The 22,643-nt window shown below is 38.5% G+C and overlaps 1 protein-coding gene across 3 annotated transcripts in view; it reads right to left on the bottom strand.

The window, feature by feature from the left end:
* The window catches only part of col21a1 (collagen, type XXI, alpha 1), a 113,895-nt gene that overhangs the window by 59,165 nt on the left and 32,087 nt on the right, over window positions 1-22,643 (bottom strand). For all 3 annotated transcript variants that reach the window (XM_061910344.1, XM_061910346.1, XM_061910345.1), the window contains 11 exons: window positions 21,746-21,865; window positions 21,091-21,651; window positions 18,207-18,372; window positions 17,910-18,138; window positions 15,242-15,415; window positions 9,761-9,838; window positions 8,659-8,742; window positions 6,004-6,066; window positions 4,773-4,826; window positions 4,647-4,700; window positions 4,503-4,556 (listed from right to left, as the gene is read on the bottom strand). In XM_061910344.1, coding sequence (XP_061766328.1) covers window positions 4,503-4,556; window positions 4,647-4,700; window positions 4,773-4,826; window positions 6,004-6,066; window positions 8,659-8,742; window positions 9,761-9,838; window positions 15,242-15,415; window positions 17,910-18,138; window positions 18,207-18,372; window positions 21,091-21,651; window positions 21,746-21,865 — 1,637 coding nt within the window. The remainder of the gene's footprint in view (window positions 1-4,502; window positions 4,557-4,646; window positions 4,701-4,772; window positions 4,827-6,003; window positions 6,067-8,658; window positions 8,743-9,760; window positions 9,839-15,241; window positions 15,416-17,909; window positions 18,139-18,206; window positions 18,373-21,090; window positions 21,652-21,745; window positions 21,866-22,643) is intronic.

A 22,643-nucleotide genomic window follows, 5' to 3' on the forward strand; every position in this document is an offset into this window, starting at 1 on the left:
ATTTATAATTGAATCACTTGTTTATTTTTCAACAAGTTTTTAGTTATTTTTTTATCTTTTTATCCAAATTGTTCAAGAAAAACCACTACAAATGAGCAATATTTTCCGCTGTTATACAATTTAATAAATCAGAAACTAATGACATAGTGCTGTATTTTACTTCATCTCTTTTTTTCAACCATAAATGCTTTGCTCTGATTAGGGGGTACTTGAATTAAAAAAATGTTCACATGGGGTACATCACTGAGAAAAATTTGAGAACCACTGATTTAGAGAACGTTATGTAATGTAACATTCCAGGAACCAAAAACTACCCAAAAGCAACCATTTGGGAACATTTTTTATGGGTCAGGGAAGGCAATGAACATAAAATGTAACGTTCCGGGAACCGTAAAAAGCGTTTCCGTTTGAACCAAATTGGAACTGAAGTAAAAGCAAAAACAACCAAAAAATATAGCCGTTAGCTTTGTCACAACATTCTGGGAACCAAAAATGGTTAGCTTGGTCTAGACCACAGGTAAGTTTCTAAATGTAAATGGTGAATAGATTACACTTATATAGCGCTTTTCTACCTTCAAGGTACTCAAAGCGCTTTGACACTATTTCCCCATTCACCCATTCACACACACATTCACGCACTGATGGCGGGAGCTGCCATGCAAGGCCCTAACCACGACCCCTCAGGAGGAAGCAAAGGTGAAGTGTCTTGCTCAAGGACACAACAGACGTGACTAGGATGGCTGAAGCTGGGATCAAACCTGGAACCCTCAAATTGCTGGCACGGCAGCACCACCACAAGAGGCATGCCGTAGATTAATAATAAATATGTAATACTAAAGATTACAATGGGGCCCCAAATAAAACTCTTGTTTATAGCCACACAAAGCCTAGGTTTGGGAACATATAATACTTTAAACGTTGATTTGGAATATGCAAATGACAATAAATTCCCTGCATCTAATTACCAGGGCAGTTATACAGTATAGTAGGGGTGTGGGAAAAAAATTATTCGATTACGTTGTGCGAATCAAAATCGACTTTCATTTAAAAAAAATGTATTTATTTTTTTTTATCAATCCAACAAACCACTACACAGCAATACCATAAGAATGCAATCCAATTCAAATTCCAAAACCAAACCTGACCCAGCAACACTCAGAACTAAAATAAAAAGAGCAATTGAGAGGAGACAAACACGACACAGAACAAACCAAAAGTAGTGAAACAAAAATGAATAATATCAACAACAGTATCAGTATTAGTTTTAATTTCTGCGTAGCAGTGATTAAAAATCACTCATTTACATTATCATTAGACATTTGTAAAAATAAAAACAAAGAACAATAGTGTCACAGTGGCTTACACTTGCATCGCATCTCATAAGCTTGACAACACACAGTGTCCAATATTTTCACAAAGATAAAATAAGTCATATTTTTGGTTCGTTTAATAGTTAAAACAAATTTACATCATTGCAATCAGTTGATAAAACATTGCCCTTTACAATTATAAAAGCTTTTTTTGTTTTAAATCTATTACTCTGCTTGCATGTCAGCAGACTGGGGTAGATCCTGCTGAAATCCTATGTATTGAATGAATACAGAATCGTTTTGAATCGGTAAAATATCGTTTTTGAATCGAGAATCGAACCGGATCGAAAAAAATCTATATATATATATATACACAGTCAGGGGCGCCGAAAAGGGGGGGTAAAGAAGACGGATTCTAGGGGCCCATGATGGAGGGGGACCCAGAGAGGCACCTAATGATGATGAAATTATATGAAATTATGTGTTGGGGGCCCTGTAAAGATTCTTTTCATGGGGCCCAAAATCCCTAGCGGCGCCCCTGTATACAGTATAGTGCATTAACAAAGACCAGTTTTGTAGTTTCACTATCTGTTGGATATAATTGAAAAGAGGGCTAGATAGAATAAAGGCTGCTTAGTGGTTACTGTGAACACCTCAGGCTTCAAAGTAATCTTTTTCCTTGAACAGAAGCGCTGTTTTCGACATTTTCAGAGCTGCCTGTCAGCCTTGACGCTTCCTTTTAATGCGACTGACCAGAGAAAACGACCGATAATCCACCTGAGGCGCCACTGACTCAACATTGCCGGACAGAATATAGATTTTTTTTTTCAACATTAATTTTTTCTGCAGACATCAGAGGCCCGTGAAGTGGGAGTGGATGTCAAAGAGATTAGCCTGTCAGGCTCCCTTCTGTGGAGGCGTGATGTGTTTTGTTAAGACAGAGTTGGTTTTCCGTGATAAGAAATGTATCTCAAACTCTCAAGAAATAATTGCGCATGTTTCCTTCAGTATGTGCCCTTTAACTCTTAGGATCCGTTCTGCAGAAAGTGAGCACTTAGAGTCGGTCCGAGGTTAAGTTAAGTTCAATTTCCACTCAAATTTCTCAATCTCCAAACAGAACTCAAAGCACTCTCCAATTGGAGCAGGCCCTGGACCACACTTCCCAAAAAAGAATGCAGTTTGACGACAGAGGCTAGGAAAAACTCCTATCCCCGTATCAACCCTTGGACAGAACCAAAAGTTAGTAAGTCAGCAAATTGGACTCTTAAAAGTGTGTTGTGGTCTCAAGAGATTTGCTTTCATATTGAAAACATGTGGCGACAAGAGAGATTGATGCGGCAGTGCTCAAACAGGGGATGTGTCTTGCAGGGATTTTCCTGTTAATTCAACATTTTAGTACCATTCAGTTGATTTTATACTTGATGTTCGTAATGCAAAGAAGTGAATGAAGCAGCTTTTTACTAAAACACCTAAAACACTGATTACCGTATTTTTCGGACAATAAGTCACAGTTTTTTTCATAGTTTGCCCGGGGGTGCGACTTATACTCAGGAGCGACTTATATGTGTCGCTGATACTGATATTTGTAATATCAGTATCACCTAGCACTCAGTGATGACTCACCGGATGACTCGGCCCTGCTGGTATCCGGCAAGGACAAGTCACAGGTGGAACAAATCCTCAGTGCTGAACTCCTTAATATTTGCACCTGGCTCGCTGACAACAAGCAATCCATACACTTAGGTAAAATGGAATTCATCCTATTTGGGTCCCATATCAACCTTAAGAAAGTCAGTGACTTCACTATAAAAGTGGGTGACATTGTTATCACCAGGAAAGATGAGATCACCTACCTAGGTTCCATTCTAGAGACTAATTTTTCCTGTGATAAAATGGCAACCAAGGTAATCAAAAAGGTCAACCAAAGAATGAGATTCCTCTACAGAATCTCCTCTCTGGTCAACAAAGCGCCTTGAAGATTCTAGCGGGAACTCTCTTTCAACCCTTTTTCGATTACGCTTGCACCTCCTGGTACCCCAGCACCTCCAAAACCCTCAAATCTAGACTCCAAACATCCCAGAACAAGCTAGTCCGGTTACTTTTAGACCTCCACCCCAGATCACACCTCACTCCTGCCCACTTCTCCAAAGTAGGCTGGCTCAGGGTGGAGGACAGAGTAAAACAACTTGCACTGAGCCTGGTCTATAAAATCCACTACACCGTCCTGATACCGAAGTACATGTCAAACTACTTCCTTAACGTAAATGACCGCCATAACCACAACACCAGGGGGAACTACACAAACCACGTTAAACCCAGATTCCGATCTAACAAAGGTCTTAACTCATTCTCTTTCTATGCCACATCAATGTGGAATGCACTCCCAACAGGTATAAAAGTAAGTGCATCTCTATCTTCCTTCAAAACCACTCTAAAACAACACCTCCAGGCAACTTCAACCCCTTACTAATACCCTCCCCCATTCACATCCCATCTCCCCGGATTATAAATAACCTAATGTAAATAAACAAATGTACTTCTAACGTATATACTTGTTCTTATGCTATCTGAACTCACTATGTTCTCTGCTGGCTGTACATACCCTACCAAGTAAGACCTACACTTTTTCAATGTCCATTTCTCTGTTGATGACTGAAGTACTGATATCAACCAAAGCTCCTCCTTCCACCCCCCGGATTGTAAATAATGTAAATAATTCAATGTATATACTATGATGATTGACCTGTGTGATGACTGTATTATGCTGATCGTATATATTTGTACCATAAATTGATTAACGTGGACTTAAACAAGTTGAAAAACTTATTCGGGTGTTACCATTTAGTGGTCAATTGTACGGAACATGTACTGAACTGTGCAATCTACTAATAAAAGTATCAAACAATCAATCAATCAGTCAATATTGATATCGAAATAAAAGTGAAAAGGGGACCACCCTTGGTTTAGAACCAGGACTATAATACTTGCTTGTGAATGAACAAGCCTAACCATGCAATAAAAGCAGGTCAACATCAGTCTGGACGTTAATTGTCATTAGTGGCCAAAGAAGGTACAATTCCTAGTATAGTCCTGCCTCTCATTAAATCAACTAAATAGACTGTGGCTTCCCCATATCCATAAACAGGATATATCGTGTAGAAAATATTTGGATAGATAGATGAGTATTATTACCTTCTCTCCAGGTTTCCCAGGCTGTCCTGATAATCCCGGAACACCCCTATCGCCCTGAGTGAATGCATTACAAAATATGCATTTTTGGAGCTGTACACAATAAACAAACAGAAGTGCCGCAACTGTGCTTTTTGACCTTCTTACCGAAACACCGGGCCTCCCTTGTTCCCCTTTCAAGCCATCTGCTCCACGTTGGCCCTGGCAAACAAAACACTTGTTTCATACGGTATTTTGTCAACTGATTGATCTCTTCATTAAAATATGAATTACCTTTAGTCCTGGTGGACCTGAAAACCCTGGAATTCCTCTAGTGCCAGGCACCCCCTTCATTAGAAATAACATAGATGAACTTGAAGGAATATTTAAACAATCCTAACTGAGTCATTTGCTCATGTTTACACACAATGATTATGTAGTGCAGGGGTGTCCAAACTTTTTCCACTCGGGGCCGCACACTGAAAAATTAAAGCAAGCTGGGGCCATTTTGATATTTTTTTATTTTAAAAATCAGTACAATATATGTATAAAAATATAGATTTAGGCCTCCTCTCAGGCTTGACACCAAAGGGATTTGGTCAAAAAAATATAAAAAATGTGTCATTATTCAGTATTATTATTATTAGAGGCTTAAATCTCTAGATCAACATTAGGTCTATCCGTCAATATAACATTAAAAAAAATTAAGTTGCATGCTCTTTTTGTCAAAGAAAACCATTTTTTTTAATAGAAAAAACACAAATTATGCAATATTTTCACCCAACAACATTTTTAAGTGGAATATTTTAGATTATTTAATAAGTGTAGCTTTAAAAAAGGTCAATAAGTCATAACAACATTGATTTCAATTCATTATTATTTTTTGAGCAATGACACTTAAAAAAAAAATCACACTAAAATTATTGGGGAACCAAAAGGGTCCTACTCATTAAAGTGTTAAAAAATAAATTGTAATTATTTTGTTTACTTTTAACACAATCTCGAGATCAATTTCAGATCTTTCCGTCAATTTTAAGTTTTATTGTTGCTTATGTTTTTTGTTTGTTCGTTTTAAAACAAAAACACGTGGCCAACACTAAATATGCAACATTTTACACAAAAAATATCTCAAAGTGGAATATTTAATGTAATGTATTTGGAGCCGACATTGATTTTTATTCACAATTTTTTTTTTTTTAAAGAAACAGCCTGCATGGCAGTTTTGTGTTATTACAGTCAACATTTGCAACATTTTCTTGTTAAATTTCCCCTCTTTGCTCTTTTATACCACTTTTTTTGTTTTGTATTTTTTTAATCGTATTTTTAGAATGTGCCCTGGGGCCGTTAAGAAATTCCCTGCAGGCCGCAAATGACCCCCGGGCCGGACTTTGGACATCCCTGACGTAGTGGAACATTTTCATTAGCCCAACATTTTGTTTGATTATTTTTTTCTATCAACTCAGTGGAAATTAGTGACCAGTGTGTTCGTTCTGTATGTTTGCATATTGAACTATGTAGTACTCACAGGCTTACCATCAGCACCAACACGTCCAGGCTGACCCGATTTGCCTTCATTCCCCTGTTCACCCTATACAAAAAAAAACAGGATGCTGGGTTTTACTCTCATGCTAGTTTTGGCAGAGATTCTCAGGAGCACCCATTTAAAAACACAATGAATAAAAAACCTCACACACAAAATTAGGCTTTGCTACACGTCTTGAAATAAAGCATATGTAAATCAGTGGGAGAGGCTTATTTTGTTTGGCTGAGTATAATGTTAGTTCTATAGCTCACATTGTTATGCTAGATTTTGCTAACTTTTGTGTGCTGCTGTCCTCTAATCCTGAGGACCTGATCGACTAAGATCCCAAATAACAAGTGCTAAACAGCATTTGCACACTATAAAATTGTGTGTATTATTATTGGTTGTGTTGCAGGTGATCTACTAAGACTGTGTGTACAATTGATGTGCTGGTGTCATGCCATGATGGTTTTTAATGTTGTTAAACATGCAGCACACACCTATGATCTGCACCACACTTTCTTTCATTACGTAATCACAACCGACAATAAAACAGCATGTCTGCATTTTGTAACAACACCAGCAATAACTGCGATGGTGTACCTGAATGATTCAGAGGAAAGAAAATAATATTTTTGATAAAATGTGTCCAATATATGAAAAATTTTTCTGTATTATTATTTTTTTTTTTTACAAGAGTACCTTGCCAAGTTGCACGCACATTCCAAACGTTTTAGTTTAGTTTAGTTTATTAAGGATCCCCATTAGTCTGCCGCAGTGGAGACTAATCTTCCTGGGGTCCAGGCAAAAAACATCACATATTCACAAAACAAATGATTAAAATGCAGTGCAAAATGATCAAACAAAATGTCATAATCCAAAAATAGCAACAACAAATAACCAAAAAAATAATAAATAACTTATGTCACATAATAATGTTCATACCAAATATAAAAATAGCAATACAAAATATATATATTTATATATTTTTTGCAAAAATAAAACAACGAACCAATGGCCTAAAATATATACATTACTGTACCAAAGACAAAAAATAAGTGACGAAAAAGTACCATCCATCCATTTTCTACTGCTTATCCCATAATCATTAAAATAGTCAATAATCAATAAAAACAGTCATGACATTAGGTACAATCTAGAATAATCTCTTTCCGCAATACTTCTCCTCTTAGTCTATTCTTAAAACCCACTATGCTGGTGATTGATAGCAGAGATTTTGGAAGTCGATTCCAGTAAGTGATCGCCTGATACATAGCATTCTTTTTCAAAACATCACTTGAACTATTAAACATCACGTGCTAACTATTGAACCAACACATGTGTTTGCAGAACAGTTTCAGGCTCGATAAATCACAATTGTAAATAGTTATAGTTGCATCTTCATCCCATTATCGTGAAGGTCCTGATAAGCAACATATATTGTGCATATACAGGACATTAACACAGACAGCTAAATAGATTACATTCTCTATTTTGTTTGTTTTTAGAGATCCAATGCTTTGCGAGCGAGTTTAGCAGATCATCGTTGTGTGTGTGTGCTATCAAGATTGCATTGGTTTTAGTGCGTGGAAACCTTTAGTAGATCAATACCTAAATGTTTTATTGTTGTATGTGGTATTTATCTATTACCAGGTGTGAATGAATGATGGGTTCTCACTTCTCTGTGAAGCAATTTGAGTGTCTAGAAAAGCGCTATATAAATCTAATCCATTATTATTATTATTATTATTACGTTGGAAAAGTGCAGAGTGACGGTGTTTATGTAAAATGTGGATAATAATAACATACAAATAGTGCTTCTTGAAGCCACACATTCCTGAAGAAACAAAGCTCATGAGCATTAAACCTACAGACCCACAAAATGGCATGTTCCCAGTAGAGCTATTGTAACTCCATCCATTTTCTACCGCTTGTCCCGTCTGGGGTGTTGGAGCCTCTCTCAGCTGCATTCCAGCGGAAGGCAGGGTAAACCCTGGACAAGTCGCCACCCCATTGCAGGGCCAACACAGATAGACAGACAATATTCACACTTACATTCACACACTAGGGCCAATTTAGTGTTGCCAATCAACCAATCCCGAGCACTTTTAATCCAAATATAAATGTCAGGATCAAGGCCAGGTTTTGTGCATCAGGTGCCAAGATTGATTTAAAAACTATTTTTTTTTTAATAATGCATGTGCCTCACAATACGAAGGTCCTGAGTAGTCCTGGGTTCAATCCCGGGAGCGGGATCTTTCTGTATGGAGTTTGCATGTTCTCCCCGTGACTGCGTGGGTTCCCTCCGGGTACTCCGGCTTCCTCCCACCGCCAAAAACATGCACCTGGAGATAGGTTGATTGGCAACACTAAATTGGCCCTATTGTGTTAATGTGAGTGTGAATGTTGTCTGAGGTGGTGACTTGTCCAGGGTGTACACCGACTTCCACCCGAATGCAGCTGAAATAGGCTCCAGCACCCTCCCGCGACCCCAAAAGGGACAAGCAGGAGAAAATGGATGGATGGAATTTAGCACTTTTAAATGCATTACTCACTGTCAGCTGCATAAGAGCTTAATCCTCCACTAGAGTACGTTTTACAAAAATCAAGGAGCAAAGTTTGTTATATGTGGAAAATATAAAATACAAATAAAGTGACCTTCATTCCTGGAAGCCCTGGAGATCCTGGAGGACAAACGCAAGGTTCTTCAGTTGGCTCAGCATAATCCGGACTGTTGGAACACTGCAGGGCCAACAGAGCAACTCGTTTACTGAACAAAAATTGGAATTCATTCATTACCGTTTTTCCTTGAATTGCCGCCGGGGCGCTAATTAATTTAAAACGTCTTCTCACTCCTGCGCTTACCAAAGGCATGCGGTAAAAGTAAGCAAGCGCTAATTATTTTAAAACCTCTTCTCACTCCGGCACTTACCAAAGGCATGCAGTAAAAATTTGAGTGTGATGTAAGCTTGGACCTTAAATCCTACTGAATAGCTCTTAATCTTCTTCCCTTTATGCGATTTCAAATTACCGGTATTGAAATCAGCCTCATCCATTTTGAAAATGATGACAGGGGAAGTGTCACGAGTTTGACCAGGCGGTGATACTAAGCATGCGCTAATTATTTTGCGAGGTGAGTTTGAGCCGGCAGTAATTCAAGGCAGGCGCATACTATATGCCCAACGGCAATTCAAGGAAATACGGTATGTCTGTTTATTTCCCCGCATTATGCACTGTATGCTCTTAAACATATGCCCTTAATGTGTGAAATAAAATGTGTTATACCAAAAAAATGATAAGTAAATCAATGAAAAGCAGATGCAGTGAGAAGCTGTGATAATTGGCAAACATCTGTGTCAAGGGTAGGCTTGTAAATGTGTCTTGCATTAGCAATTTGGCAATGCCGTAAATAGTTAGTTCCAAGCAACATAACAGAATATCAAAACTGGAGCAGTAGACAAAATAATGGGTTTAAAGCATGAAACTTGAAACTGCAAAATCCCCTCCAACAAATATCATTCATAAACAGATGTGCTGTAATATAATTTTCTGCTGAGTTTACTGATCTATTACATGGTTGAATATGGGGTGGCGAAGTCATTTCATGCCATGTGTGCAGTTAACTGCTGGTAAAATTGTGTCGTGTGTAATCAGAGTGGAAACAGCTGGGGTTGTAAAGAGTGAGAAGTAGGTGAGAAGAAGTGATCAGGATTGCTTTTTTTCGAATAAACACAAGTTGGTTATAGACTCTTGTACGTACCACTCCCGGTACTTCACATGCGGTCTCGCGGTTGTTCTGCTCAGGGTCACAGTAGATGCGCAGCTTCTGGAGTTCAAACTGACATACGGGTAAAAATAAAAGAAAGAAAAAAAAAGATTACACATTTTATGGTATTAAATCAAGTGAACCAAAAGGTTAAAGGCCTACTGAAACCCACTACTACCAACCACGCAATCTGATAGTTTATACATCAATGATGAAATATTAACATTGCAACACATGCCAATACGGCCTTTTTAGTTTACTAAATTACAATTTTAAATTTCCCGCAAGTTTCTTGTTGAAAACGTCGCGGAATGATGACGTGTACGCGTGACGTCACGGACTGTCAGGAAATATTAGCGCTGCACCACTCGTGTTTAAAAGTCGTCTGCTTTAACCGCATAATTACACAGTATTTTGGACATCTGTGTTGCTGAATCTTTTGCAATTTGTTCAATTAATAATGGAGACTATAAAGAACAATACTGTTGGTGGAAAAAGGAAATTGCAGCTGTCTTTAGCACCGAGACACAGCTGGTGTTTCTTTGTTTGTTGTGAAGCGGAGCGGTCAAGCAAACATGTTTTCTCTACGTCAACCCGCATGTTTTTGGATGGGGAAATTGTGATATATATCTTAACGGAGAAATCATTGGATTATTTGTCGTCCTGCAGCAGCTGTTTAAAAGCCAGCTGTGAGCTTGGCTCCTCGGCTTCTCTCTGAGACATTTCGTGTTCACCGCAGCCATCCGACCTCGAGGTATGTCTTTACAATCTTTAAAATCTCACTAAAACACTATTAAAACAGATAAGGGATCTTACATAATTATCCTAGTAAATGTGTCTAATTACATCTGAAACGCTCACACTGCCGCCGCCCGGAGCCGTCGCTTCTTTTTTAGTTTTTTGTTTTTTTCTAGTCCTTTACTATCAATATCCTATGCTCTTACTGCTGGTGGCTCCTATTATAAACAATGTGAAGATGTGTGGAGCCCAGCAACTCGTGACATCACGCGCACATTCTTCCGGTAAAGGCAAGGCTTTTTTTTAGCGACCAAAAGTTGCGAACTTTATCGTCAATGTTCTCTATTAAATCCTTTCAGCAAAAATATGGCAATATTGCGAAATGATCAAGTATGACACATAGAATGGACCTGCTATCCCCGTTTAAATAAGAAAATCTCATTTCAGTAGGCCTTTAATACAGTGGCACCAGATGTTGGTAGTAACACGCTACATTTACGCTGTTACATTTACTTAAGTTACTTTATTACTTGTCGGAGTAGTTTTAATGCAACATACGTTTTCCTTTCACATGAGTATTTTTGACAAGAAGAAACGCTACTTCTACTATGTTACATTGAGTTGTATTCCGTACATTGCATTTCTTTATACAAACCCCATTTCCATATGAGTTGGGAAATTGTGTTAGATGTAAAAATAAACGGAATACAATGATTTGCAAATAATTTTCAACCCATATTCAGTTGAATATGCTACAAAGACAACATATTTGATGTTCAAACTGATAAACATTTTTTTTGTGTGCAAATAATCATTAACTTTAGAATTTGATGCCAGCAACATGTGACGAAGAAGTTGGGAAAGGTGGCAATAAATACTGATAAAGTTGAGGAATGCTCATCAAACACTTATTTGGAACGTCCTACAGGTGTGCAGGCTAATTGGGAACAGGTGGGTGCTATGATTGGGTATAAAAACAGCTTCCCAAAAAATGCTCAGTCTTTCACAAGAAAGGATGGGGTGAGGTACACCCCTGTGTCCACAACTGCGTGAGCAAATAGTCAAACGGTTTAAGAACAACGTTTCTCAAAGTGCTATTGCCAGAAATTTACGTACGGTCCATAATATCATCAAAAGGTTCAGAGAATCTGGAGAACTCACTCCACATAAGCGGCATGGCCGGAAACCAACATTGAATGACCGTGACCTTCGATCCCTCGGACGACACTGTATCAAAAACCGACATCAATCTCTAAAGGTTATCACCACATGGGCTCAGGAACACTTCAGAAAACCACTGTCACTGAATACAGTTTGTCGCTACATCTGTAAGTGCAAGTTAAAGTTCTACTATGCAAAGCGAAAGCCATTTATCAACAACATCCAGAAACGCCGCCAGCTTCTCTGGCCCCGAGATCATCTAAGATGGACTGATTCAAAGTGGAAAAGTGTTCTGTGGTCTGACGAGTCCACATTACAAATTGTTTTTGAAAATATTCGACATCGTGTCATCCGGACCAAAGGGAAAGCGAACCATCCAGACTGTTATCGACGCAAAGTTCAAAAGCTAGCATCTGTGATGGTATGGGGGTGCATTAGTGCTCAAGACATGGGTAACTTACACATCTGTGAAGGCACCATTAAGGCTGAAAGGTACATACAGGTTTTGGAACAACATATGCTGCCATTTAAGCGCCATCTTTTTCATGGACCTCCCTGCTTATTTCAGCAAGACAATGCCAAGCCACATTCAGCACGTGTTACAATAGTGTGGCTTCGTAAAAAAGAGTGCAGGTACTTTCCTGGCCTGCCTGCAGTCCAGACCTGTCTCCCATCAAAAATGTGTGGCGCATTATGAAGTGTAAAATACGACAGCGGAGACCCCGGACTGTTGAACGACTGAAGCTCTACATAAAACAAGAATGGGAAAGAATTCCACTTTCAACGCTTTAACAGTTAGTTTCCTCAGTTCCCAAACGTTTATTGAGTGTTGTTAAAAGAAAAGGTGATGTAGCACAGTGGTGAACATGCCCTTTCCCAACTACCTTGGCACGTGTTGCAGCCATGAAATTCTAAGATAATTATTATTTGCCAAAAAAAAATAAAGTGTATAAGTTTGAACATCAAATATCTTGTCTTTGTAGTGCATTCAATTAAATATGGGTTGAAAATGATTTGCAAATCATTGTATTACGTTTATATTTACATCTAACACAATTTCCCAACTCATATGGAAACGGGGTTTGTATCACAACTATTCATAATGTATTGAATAGGGTATACCGGTATTAGTATATTATATTTTCTTTCTTTCATGGATCTAAACTTTACGGCTGCCGGTATTTTTTTCTTTTTTTTTTTTTTAATTGTAATATTTTCAGAATGTGTTTGTTCTATATTTGGCCAAAGTAAGACAAAAAAAACAATCCGATGTTGTCTTTATTTTTTTTTGTTTTTATGCCATGATTTTAATAGTCCGGCCTACGCATGCACAGATTGTCCTCCATGCGGCCCGTGAGCTAAAATGAGTTTGACACCCCTGCTTTAGTGGATCAGGCCTTAATACAGTACGGAACATTTTTTGTGATTTTCGTCTTTTTCAGGTAAATAAAAAAGTGTAAAAAAAAATGTCATGGGACGAACTGCACCTTCTCTATCAGGGTTATCATAGCAAAAAATGCTGAGTAAGAATAAAAATTTGAGTTAATTTGAAGGTTTGCAGCTCCCTGAATCACAAAAACAAATGCACACTGTGGAGCACCGGAAACTCAGTCTCTGCATAAAGATAATACATGTCATTACAGTGAGATCGCTTTAATTAAAAGGTAAGACATTGTTAGGTATGTGTATTTTTAGGTGCAACAGAGTTACTAGTGAGGTCGTTACATTTCCTTCAGTTTCTATCGGGGGGACATCGATGTATCTATTTGTGAAAATGCGCTTTTTTGTTTCAAGTGGCAACATACCATGTGACTAATAGAGACACACTGTCTATTAGAGTACAGGCCAATATATTAAAAAAATAAAAATAAAATGGTAAACTCTTTTGACGTACTATGCAGCTACGTGATAGACTCTGTGCTCGGAAATGATGGCACACAAACCCATCATTAAAAGTTTTTTTATTGGTATTTTGCCGGGGGCGGTGGTATATTGGCTCCACAATGTCCCACAGACTGTTTGACATTGGTTGCCATGGTAGCAGAAAGAGGCTACATGTCAACAGGGACTTGTATTCAGGTTTAAATATCCTTTTAAGTCACTACTATGGTCCGACCTTCATCTGACGAATTACAACAATTGTTTTTCCATGTAAGAATGACGTCACTGGACATTATTTAGCATACATTACTCTTTTTTTTATGTAGGGATGGCTGTAGTATGTCATTTTACTCCAGTGACCATAATCATAGCAACCACTGACACAATCAAGTCTAAACAGCAAAATTGTTTGCATCTGTAGTTGAGGTATTTTGAACTGCCAAACTGCAGCTACTGTTGCATAATTAGAGCACACTGATATTTATAGGAAGCAATAAAAAACATGTTATAAAATATTTAAACACATAAAAACATGTGCAATGGTTATTTTACAAAGACATCTTGTTTATACTGAAAGGCCTACTGAAACCCACTAGTACCGACCACGCAGTCTGATGGTTTATATATCAATGATGAAATATTAACATCGCAACACATGCCAATACGGCCGGTTTAATTTACTAAATTCTAATTTGAAATTTCCCGCATAGTTTCTTGTTGAAAACGTCGCGGAATGATGACGCGTGCGCGTGACGTCACGGACTGTAAATGACATATTAGCGCAGCACCATTTGCGGCTAAAAGTCGTCTCTTTTCATCGCGCAATTAAACAGTATTCTGGACATCAGTGTTGCTGAATCTTTTGCAATTTGTTCAATTAATAATGGAGAAGTCAAAGTAGAAAGATGGAGGTGGGAAGCTTTAGCCTTTAGCCACACAAACACACAGTGTTTCCCTGTTTAAAATTCCCGAAAGTGAAGCTTTACTATGATCAGAGCGGTCAAGCGAACATGGATCCCGACCACTTGTCAATCGGCAGGTTTCGGTGAGAAAATTATGGTAAAAAGTCGCCTCTTACTGGAGATAAGCTGAGCTTGCGCCGTCCATGCAGCTGCCGTCGACTTCCCTCAGAGACTGGCGACAAGACACCCGTGGACACACCCCTCCGCCTATCAGGTACTATTTAATCTCACTAAAACACTAGCAACACAATAAAAAGGTAAGGGATTTCCGGGAATTATCCTAGTAAATGTGTCTAAAAACATCTGAATCCGTCCCAATGCAATCGCCTTTTTTTTTTTTAACTTTATAATTTTTTTTTTTCTAGTCCTTCGCTATCATTATCATCATCCACAAATCTTTCATCCTCGCTCAAATTAATGGGGGAATTGTCGTTTTCTCGGTCCGAATAGTTCTTGCTGCTGGAGGCTCCCATTATAAACAATGTGAGGACGTGAGGAGCCCTCACCCTTGTGACGTCATCGTCTGCTACTTCCGGTAAAGGCAAGGCTATTTTATTAGCGACCAAAAGTTGCAAACTTTATCGTGGATGTTCTCTACTAAATCTTTTCAGCAAAAATATGGCAATATCGCAAAATGATCAAGTATGACACATAGAATGGACCTGCTATCCCCGTTTAAATAGGAAAATGTAATTTCAGTAGGCCTTGAAATTGGCTACCAATGCTCACTTACCGGTGCCGTTGTTTCTTTACGGACATATTTTCCGACTTGAGTTTTTCCATTGATGAAAATGCCGACAGGAGGCTCCAGGGATAGTGTTTCAATTTCCAGGTCGTCAACATACAGAGTGACATCTTCCTCAGTGACCAGCAGCCGCAGTTGATGCCATTTCTCATCAAAAACTTTCTTTGGTCATAGAACAAATGGGGTGAGGGGGACAACCAAACAGTGAGTTGATGGGGCATAAACATGGAGACTTTCACAATTATGAATATTGCAAGTATTTTTTCCTTAGTTTTTTTTAATCATCTTAATTTTGCATTACATTTAGCATTTGTAATCTAAAGGTAACAGAAGAAGATAATAAACCTAAAAGTGATACTGCCTCATTGAGGTATAGATGTGAGCAAAAGAGAGCTGGTTCAGAAGCTGATGTTGAGTCTCTCTCATTGTATTACCATCTGCTCAAGTTCGAAGCTCAAATATTCTGTTTCATTTAAGTGCAGGGGAAATGATGGGTGCACCCACACTCGTCCCTCCCGAGACGTGTTTTTGAGGAGTCAGGGTTTTAACTGACCTTTTCAGTTGTTCTGAACCCTGTGCTAATGAACTCCACCAGGAGGGAGCCCCATGCTCCCGCTGCACAAGCACAACTGCTGTTAACATTAATTTATCCCACTGCTTGGTAAAACTTTTAAACAGGCAGACAGTGGGGAAGCCTCTGAAATAACAGAACTTGTAGTGAGAGGTGTGTAACTGATATTACTACAAGGTTTATAAACATGTGTCTATTTATTGTGTGTGTTTTTTATGTACTGTATATTGTATTTTCAGGGCTATAAGCCGCACTCAAATAAAAGAAGATTTTGTTCATATATTAGCCGAACCGGAAGATAAGCAGGAGATTTATACGAGTATGTTGTGAAATGAGATCTTTACATAAATATGTATTTACATATCTTATATGTTTCCAAATAAACAGTGCCTGTTTGGAAACAAATAATTAATTGGCAAATTGTGCACTGTAGTAAAACAGCTGCACAAACAATATAATATTTGTTGATGTCCTTATTCATACTTGAGATGAATATAATTGTTTCCTTTTATTAAAAAGGTTTAATGCAGTGGTGTCCATACCCCAGCCTGCAATCTTCAATTAGGCCCGTGAGACCAAGTTAAATTTTAATAAGCAACATGGCTATGCAGGGTGTTTTTATAATATACTTAAAATCCATGAGGTCTGACAAGTGGCAAGTTGTCATAATTTTATAGACAATGTGAGAAACTCAGATCAGTTACAATGATGTGTACTTTGACGATTTAAGCACATCTTTAATGGATACGACCCTATCCAAACAACCTTTCCTAGTCACAGTGCAGAAATAAAAAATTAAACCATCACAAAAAGTCCATGCACATGGTCACACATAATACAACCTGCTCACTGAAATTTGTGGATATATAATTAAAAAAAACCATCCCATCATTATCATAAAAAAAAAAAAAAATTGCACCCATTGCAAGGGACCATAGGAAAAATAAAACAAAACATTTAAATTTCTGATTGATTTCAAAGCTTTAAAGAGGTTGTCACGGAAGTAAACAAGATAGGAGTTGAACTTTCAAATACTCTTAATATTCAATTATAATAATTACATAAATATATATATATATATATATATATAGATATATATATATATATATATATATATATGTGTGTGTATATATAATAATTGAATATTACGAGTATATACATATATATATATATATGTATACTGTATATATATGTATATATATATATTATAAGTATTATAATTGAATATTATGAGTATATATATATATATATATATATATATATTATAAGTATAATAATTGAATATTAAAAGTATATATCTATATATTATATATATATATTATAATACATATATATGTATATATATATAAATATATATAAGTATTATAATTGAATATTAAGAGTATATATATATATATATATATATATATATATATATATATATATATATATATATATATATATATATATATATATATATATATATATACATACATACATACATATATACATATATATACATATATATATATATATATATATATATAAACTCGCGGGAAATTTAAAATTGCAATTTAGTAAACTAAATATTTTTTTATATATATATGTTTTTTTTATCTATTTATTTATTTATCTATTTATTATTATTTTTTTTTCTTAATTATATTTTTTTTTAATCTGGCCTTTGTAATTAATTTTTTCTACCGCTTGCTACTCTTGGTGTCTCCTAGATGCTCATGCAAATCATGTTGTCTCAAAATGCATTTTTACATTGATATGCAAGCACGGAAAGTGCGCACTATTTCAGTCAATTAGTGTGCGAGGAATATTTATAAATATATTTATACAGCCCGGCCAAATTGTTTTAACCCATTGCGGCCCCCGAGTCAAAAAGTTTGGGTACCCCTGTATATATAGTAATCCTACTTCGTTGTGTTTATTGGCCATGATAAACAAGGGACAGCTATATATGTGAAAGTTCACCAAGGATCAAGAACAGTGCTATCTAAACATTCCTGTTCAGAACAGCCAATTTTGAGGGGCCATCCTGTCTCATCCACTTTAAAATCATGAGCAACACTGACCTCCAATACAGTGTTAACGTACCATAGCTGTGAGTGGTGAAAATGTAACAGTTTGCGTTCCGCTTTGTGATTCACTGGTTGTGGTGAACTTGACAGTACGATCAAGTCCATTTACAGTGACTGCCATTTGAGGTCTCCCATCACGGGTCTGAATCCTCCACAAGTCCCACTCATCCAATGCCACTGATCCCTTGTATCTCAGGGTGGCGACAAATACATAGGATGGAGGGAGACCATCAGGGAAAAGTGTCCTAAAAACAGGTCATTCATTTTAAATACATTCAGGAGATTGAAGAAAGAATGAAAGTGGAATCATTACCTTGTGGTTTCACTCAAGTCGATACCCTGTGTCACCTCATAGGCTTTAGTGCCACGATATGTTCCTTTAGTCTTCTTGGCTTTTTTGGCTAAATTTAGATGGAGTAGGATATCAAATCCTTTCTCATCTCGGGAATCAATAGATATTCTTGCCGGACAAACGGTCTCTGAAAAAAAGGGTAAGTGCACAATTCACATGGAATATTTACGTAATCAACCTTGCTGAAATTCACTATGTCTTTTTTGCTATGTCTGCTTGAAAATATCACCCAGGTTTTTTTTACGCAACAGATGTTCCTACATTGCTCAACATGATTAAAGTGAACACTTAGGTCAGTGTTTTTCAACCTTTTTTCAGCGAAGGCACGTTTTTTGCGTTGAAAAAATCCGGGGGCACACAACCAGCAGAAATCATTGAAAAATCAAACTCAGTTTACAGTAAAAAGTCGTTGTCGCAACTGTTGGATATGATTTTAAACCAAAACCAACCATGCATCTATATAGCTCCTGTCTCAAAGTAGGTGTACTGTCACCAGCTGTCACATCACGCCATGACTTATTTTGAGTTTTTTGCTGTTTTCCTGTGTGTAGTGTTTTAGTTCTTGTCTTGTGCTCCTATTTTGGAGGCTTTTTCTGTGTTTTTGGCATTTTTCCTGTAGCAGTTTCATGTCTTCCTTTGAGCGATATTTCCTGCATCTACTTTGTTTTAGCTATCAAGAATATTTCAGTTGTTTTTATCTTTCTTTGTGGGGACATTGTGGATTGTCATGTACGGATGTACTTTGTGGACGCAGTCTTTGCGCCACAGTAAGTCTTTGCTGTCGTCCAGTATTCTGTTTTTGTTCACTTTGTAGCCAGTTCAGTTTTAGGTTCGTTCTGCATAGCCTTCCCTAAGCTTCAATGCCATTTTTTAGGGGCACTCACCTTTTGTTTATTTTTGGTTTAAGCATTAGATACCTTTTTACCTTCACCCTGCCTCCCGCTGTTTCCGACATGTACTAAGCAATTAGCTAGCGGCTGCCACCTACTTATATGGAAGAGTATTACACGGTTACTCTCCCGAGCTCTGGACAGCACAGACACTCAAAAACAACACATAATTTGCCGACAATAATTACTGGTTTGCAAAGAATATTTTTAACCCAAATAGGTGGAATTAGATAATCTCCTACGACACACCCAACTTTATCTCACGGCAAACTAGTGTGCTGCGGCACAGTGGTTGAAAAACACTGACTTAGATTATTGAATTTCAGATCTCAATGAATGAAATATTTCGGCATTCAATGGCTTTAATTGTTGGAAATTAAAATAACGATGGAAACTCAGACCATACAACTTATTGAGGACTGACGTCTTAATCCTACTCAAAAGAGAATACTGTACATAAGGATGATCTGCAGAAAATCTCCTAATTTGTCCCAACCCGCCTGTAGGCACTACCTAAAATATCTGAGTATGGTCCTGATGAGACAGCAGTTGGTTTTCTAGCCTGGATCAGGGCATCGGTATAATCCTGGACCATCAATTATATTCAATTTGTCCTCCAGAAACTACTGATACACTCGTCTGTGGATGTTTTTTTTCATCCAAGTCTCAGTGTCACGGCGCTGACTCGAACCCGCTTTTCTCCAGCAGCTGAGTTTCCCAGTTCGTCCTCTGGCTGTGTGGCCAGACACGCCCCTGCCCGTGCTGGGCGCAGCACGCCCACGCAGCGACAAAGCTTCAGACAATTACAAATCATCACACCTGAACCTGACGAGAGGGAGCTGCATAAAAGCCAGCGGACCCAGGAGACCTTTGCCAGAATGTAGCCAATCTTTCACAGTAATCATCACGTCTGGCACCCCTCCCTCGTTCCTTGCTCGCCTTCTTTGTGCTCTTCCTGGTTCCCGTGTTTGATGTCCCTTGTGTCTTCCCTGTTGCCTGTGATTGTGCCTTGCCTCACGACCTCAACCCGGATCTTTGCTTGCCTCCCTCGACCCTCGATCCCAGCTTGGACTCGGATATTGTTGCCTCTCTCCAACCCACGGCTGCTTGCCTCCCTGCTGACTACCTCTTCGTCTTGCCCCTTGGATTCGATGAAATATTCACACAACACGCACCGACAACAACTCCTGGTAAAACTTACATTGTTAATTCTACACATCGTCCGCACTCATTTACTTGTGGTAGCATACACACCCCACACACTCTTAAAAGTTTTCAATAAACGTGGTCAACCGCAGTTCTGCCTTGGTGTCGCCTCCTTCCCTCTGCCCGGTTCATAACACTCAGGGCATTCAATAAATTGCTGATAAACCACAAAATCTGGATGTTGTAAAAAACCAGAAGGTACACAGGACCCACGTGACCAGTGCATGGTCTGATACTGGTTCTGAGAATCTTACTCTGGTACCTAACCGCATTCAGGGTACCTCTGGTTATTACACAGATGTCTGCTGCCCTGTAGTTGCCCTCCCCCCCTTTCATGATGTACTAGCCTGTCTCCTGACAGCTCCTCCACACTCTTGGTTCCGGGAAAGACTAAAAACCTACTGGTAAATGTTTTCTAACTGGGCATGTTGATATCATGATGTAGAGTGTGATTGACTATAGAGTTACACTGTGATAATGTGCATTGCCTTTATTCTTATTTTGAATATTGCCAATATTATCTTGGATACATCTGTAACAAAGGTGGTGCACAGTGTCATCCCTACAAAAATCCCAGTGGGCTTCCCCAGACTGAATACTAAACTCACACATCCAGTTTTGACCGCACACTGTTTTCAGTGGTTCCACTGAACAGTTTTTAAATCAAAATGTCTTTGAGGCCTGAAAACACAGTTGCCATGCAAACAGCAAAAAGTATGTGTTCCCTTTTGGTTGGAACGATTTCTTACCTTCGCACAGTTTCTGTCGTATGACCTGTATGATCCTGGAAATACCTTTGTAGTCTTCTACAGCGAAGACGTATGTTGAAAAAGGCTTGTTTGCAATGGCTCTTAACTGGGCCTCCTCTGTCTCTGAGCCCACACCAATTGCAAACAAAATGACTCCTTTTCTCCTCGCGTCCTCTGCTGCCTTCTGAACCGCATCCTGAGACTTCCCGTCGGTGAGGACAACTGCAATTCTAGATACGCCCATCGGGCTGCGTTCAGAGAGGCCAAACAATTTGTCCGTGGCAAACTCAATGGCCGTGCCAGTCCTCGTGTTTCCTCCCATGTACTCGATGGATTCAATCTCTCTGATGAGGTCCTTAGTGTTGGAATACTTCCCCAGAGGTATTTCTAAAACAGGATCATCGGTGTATTGGACGACACCCACTTGGGTAAACTTGTGCCCGATGTTGAAGTTTTTGGTTATATTGACAAGCCACCGCTTTACTATTTCAAAGTTGACATCTTCTACACTCCAAGAACCGTCTACAATAAATACTAAATCGCCTGGTGCAGTCCTACAACCTGAAAGTAGACAGAAAACGTAAGCAATGTGATTTTTATTTTATGGGTGAACTAGCAAACAAAGGAAGGAAGGTGACAATAAAAAGGTTTCTACTTCTCAGGTCTTCATCTTGTGCTGCGTTAAGCCAATGAAGAAGCATGAAGCACAGGCATCTTAAGACACAGGGCAAGGATGCTGCTTTGTAGGCCATATTGCTGCAACGTCTGATTGTACCTATAGAGAAAGGTAAAAACATGGCATTTATGGAAACGGCTGGTAATTAGGCCCTGACTGAAGTATTCGCCATTAGGGCTTAAAGGCCTACTGAAACCAAATACTACCGACCACGCAGTCTGATAGTTTATATATCAATGATGAAATATTAACATTGCAACACATGCCAATACGGCCTTTTTAGTTTACTAAATTGCAATTTTAAATTTCCCGCGAAGTGCCCGTTTGAAGACGTCGCGGTATGATGACGTGTGCGTTTGACGTCACCGGTTGTAACGGACTTTAATCGCATAATTCCACAGTATTCTGGACTTCTGTGTTGCTGAATCTTTAGCAATTTGTTCAATTAATAATGGAGAAGTCAAAGTAGAAAGATGGAGGTGGGAAGCTTTTAGCCTTTAGCAACTCAAACACAGCCGGTGTTTCCTTGTTTAAAACTCCCGAAGGTGAAGCTTTACTATGGAACAGAGCGGTCAAGCAAACATGGTTCCCGACCACATGTCTACCGGCAGGTTTCGGTGAGAAAATTGTGGTAATAAGTCGGCTCTTACCATAGTTATGAGCGGAGGTTGCGTCCTCCTGCAGCTGCGGACTATTACCTCCGGACTATTAACACTGGCGGTCACTACACCCGGAGGGGTACCATATAATCTCACTAAAACACTAGTAACACAATAGGCAGATAAGGGATTTTCCAGAGTTATCCTAGTAAATGTGTCTAATAACATCTGAATCGCTCTCACTTCCCTCGCCTTTTTTTTTTCCTTTTTTTTTTTTC

The sequence above is a fragment of the Nerophis ophidion genome, linkage group LG09, assembly GCF_033978795.1.
Source record: "Nerophis ophidion isolate RoL-2023_Sa linkage group LG09, RoL_Noph_v1.0, whole genome shotgun sequence".
NCBI classification, from domain to species: Eukaryota; Metazoa; Chordata; class Actinopteri; order Syngnathiformes; family Syngnathidae; genus Nerophis; species Nerophis ophidion.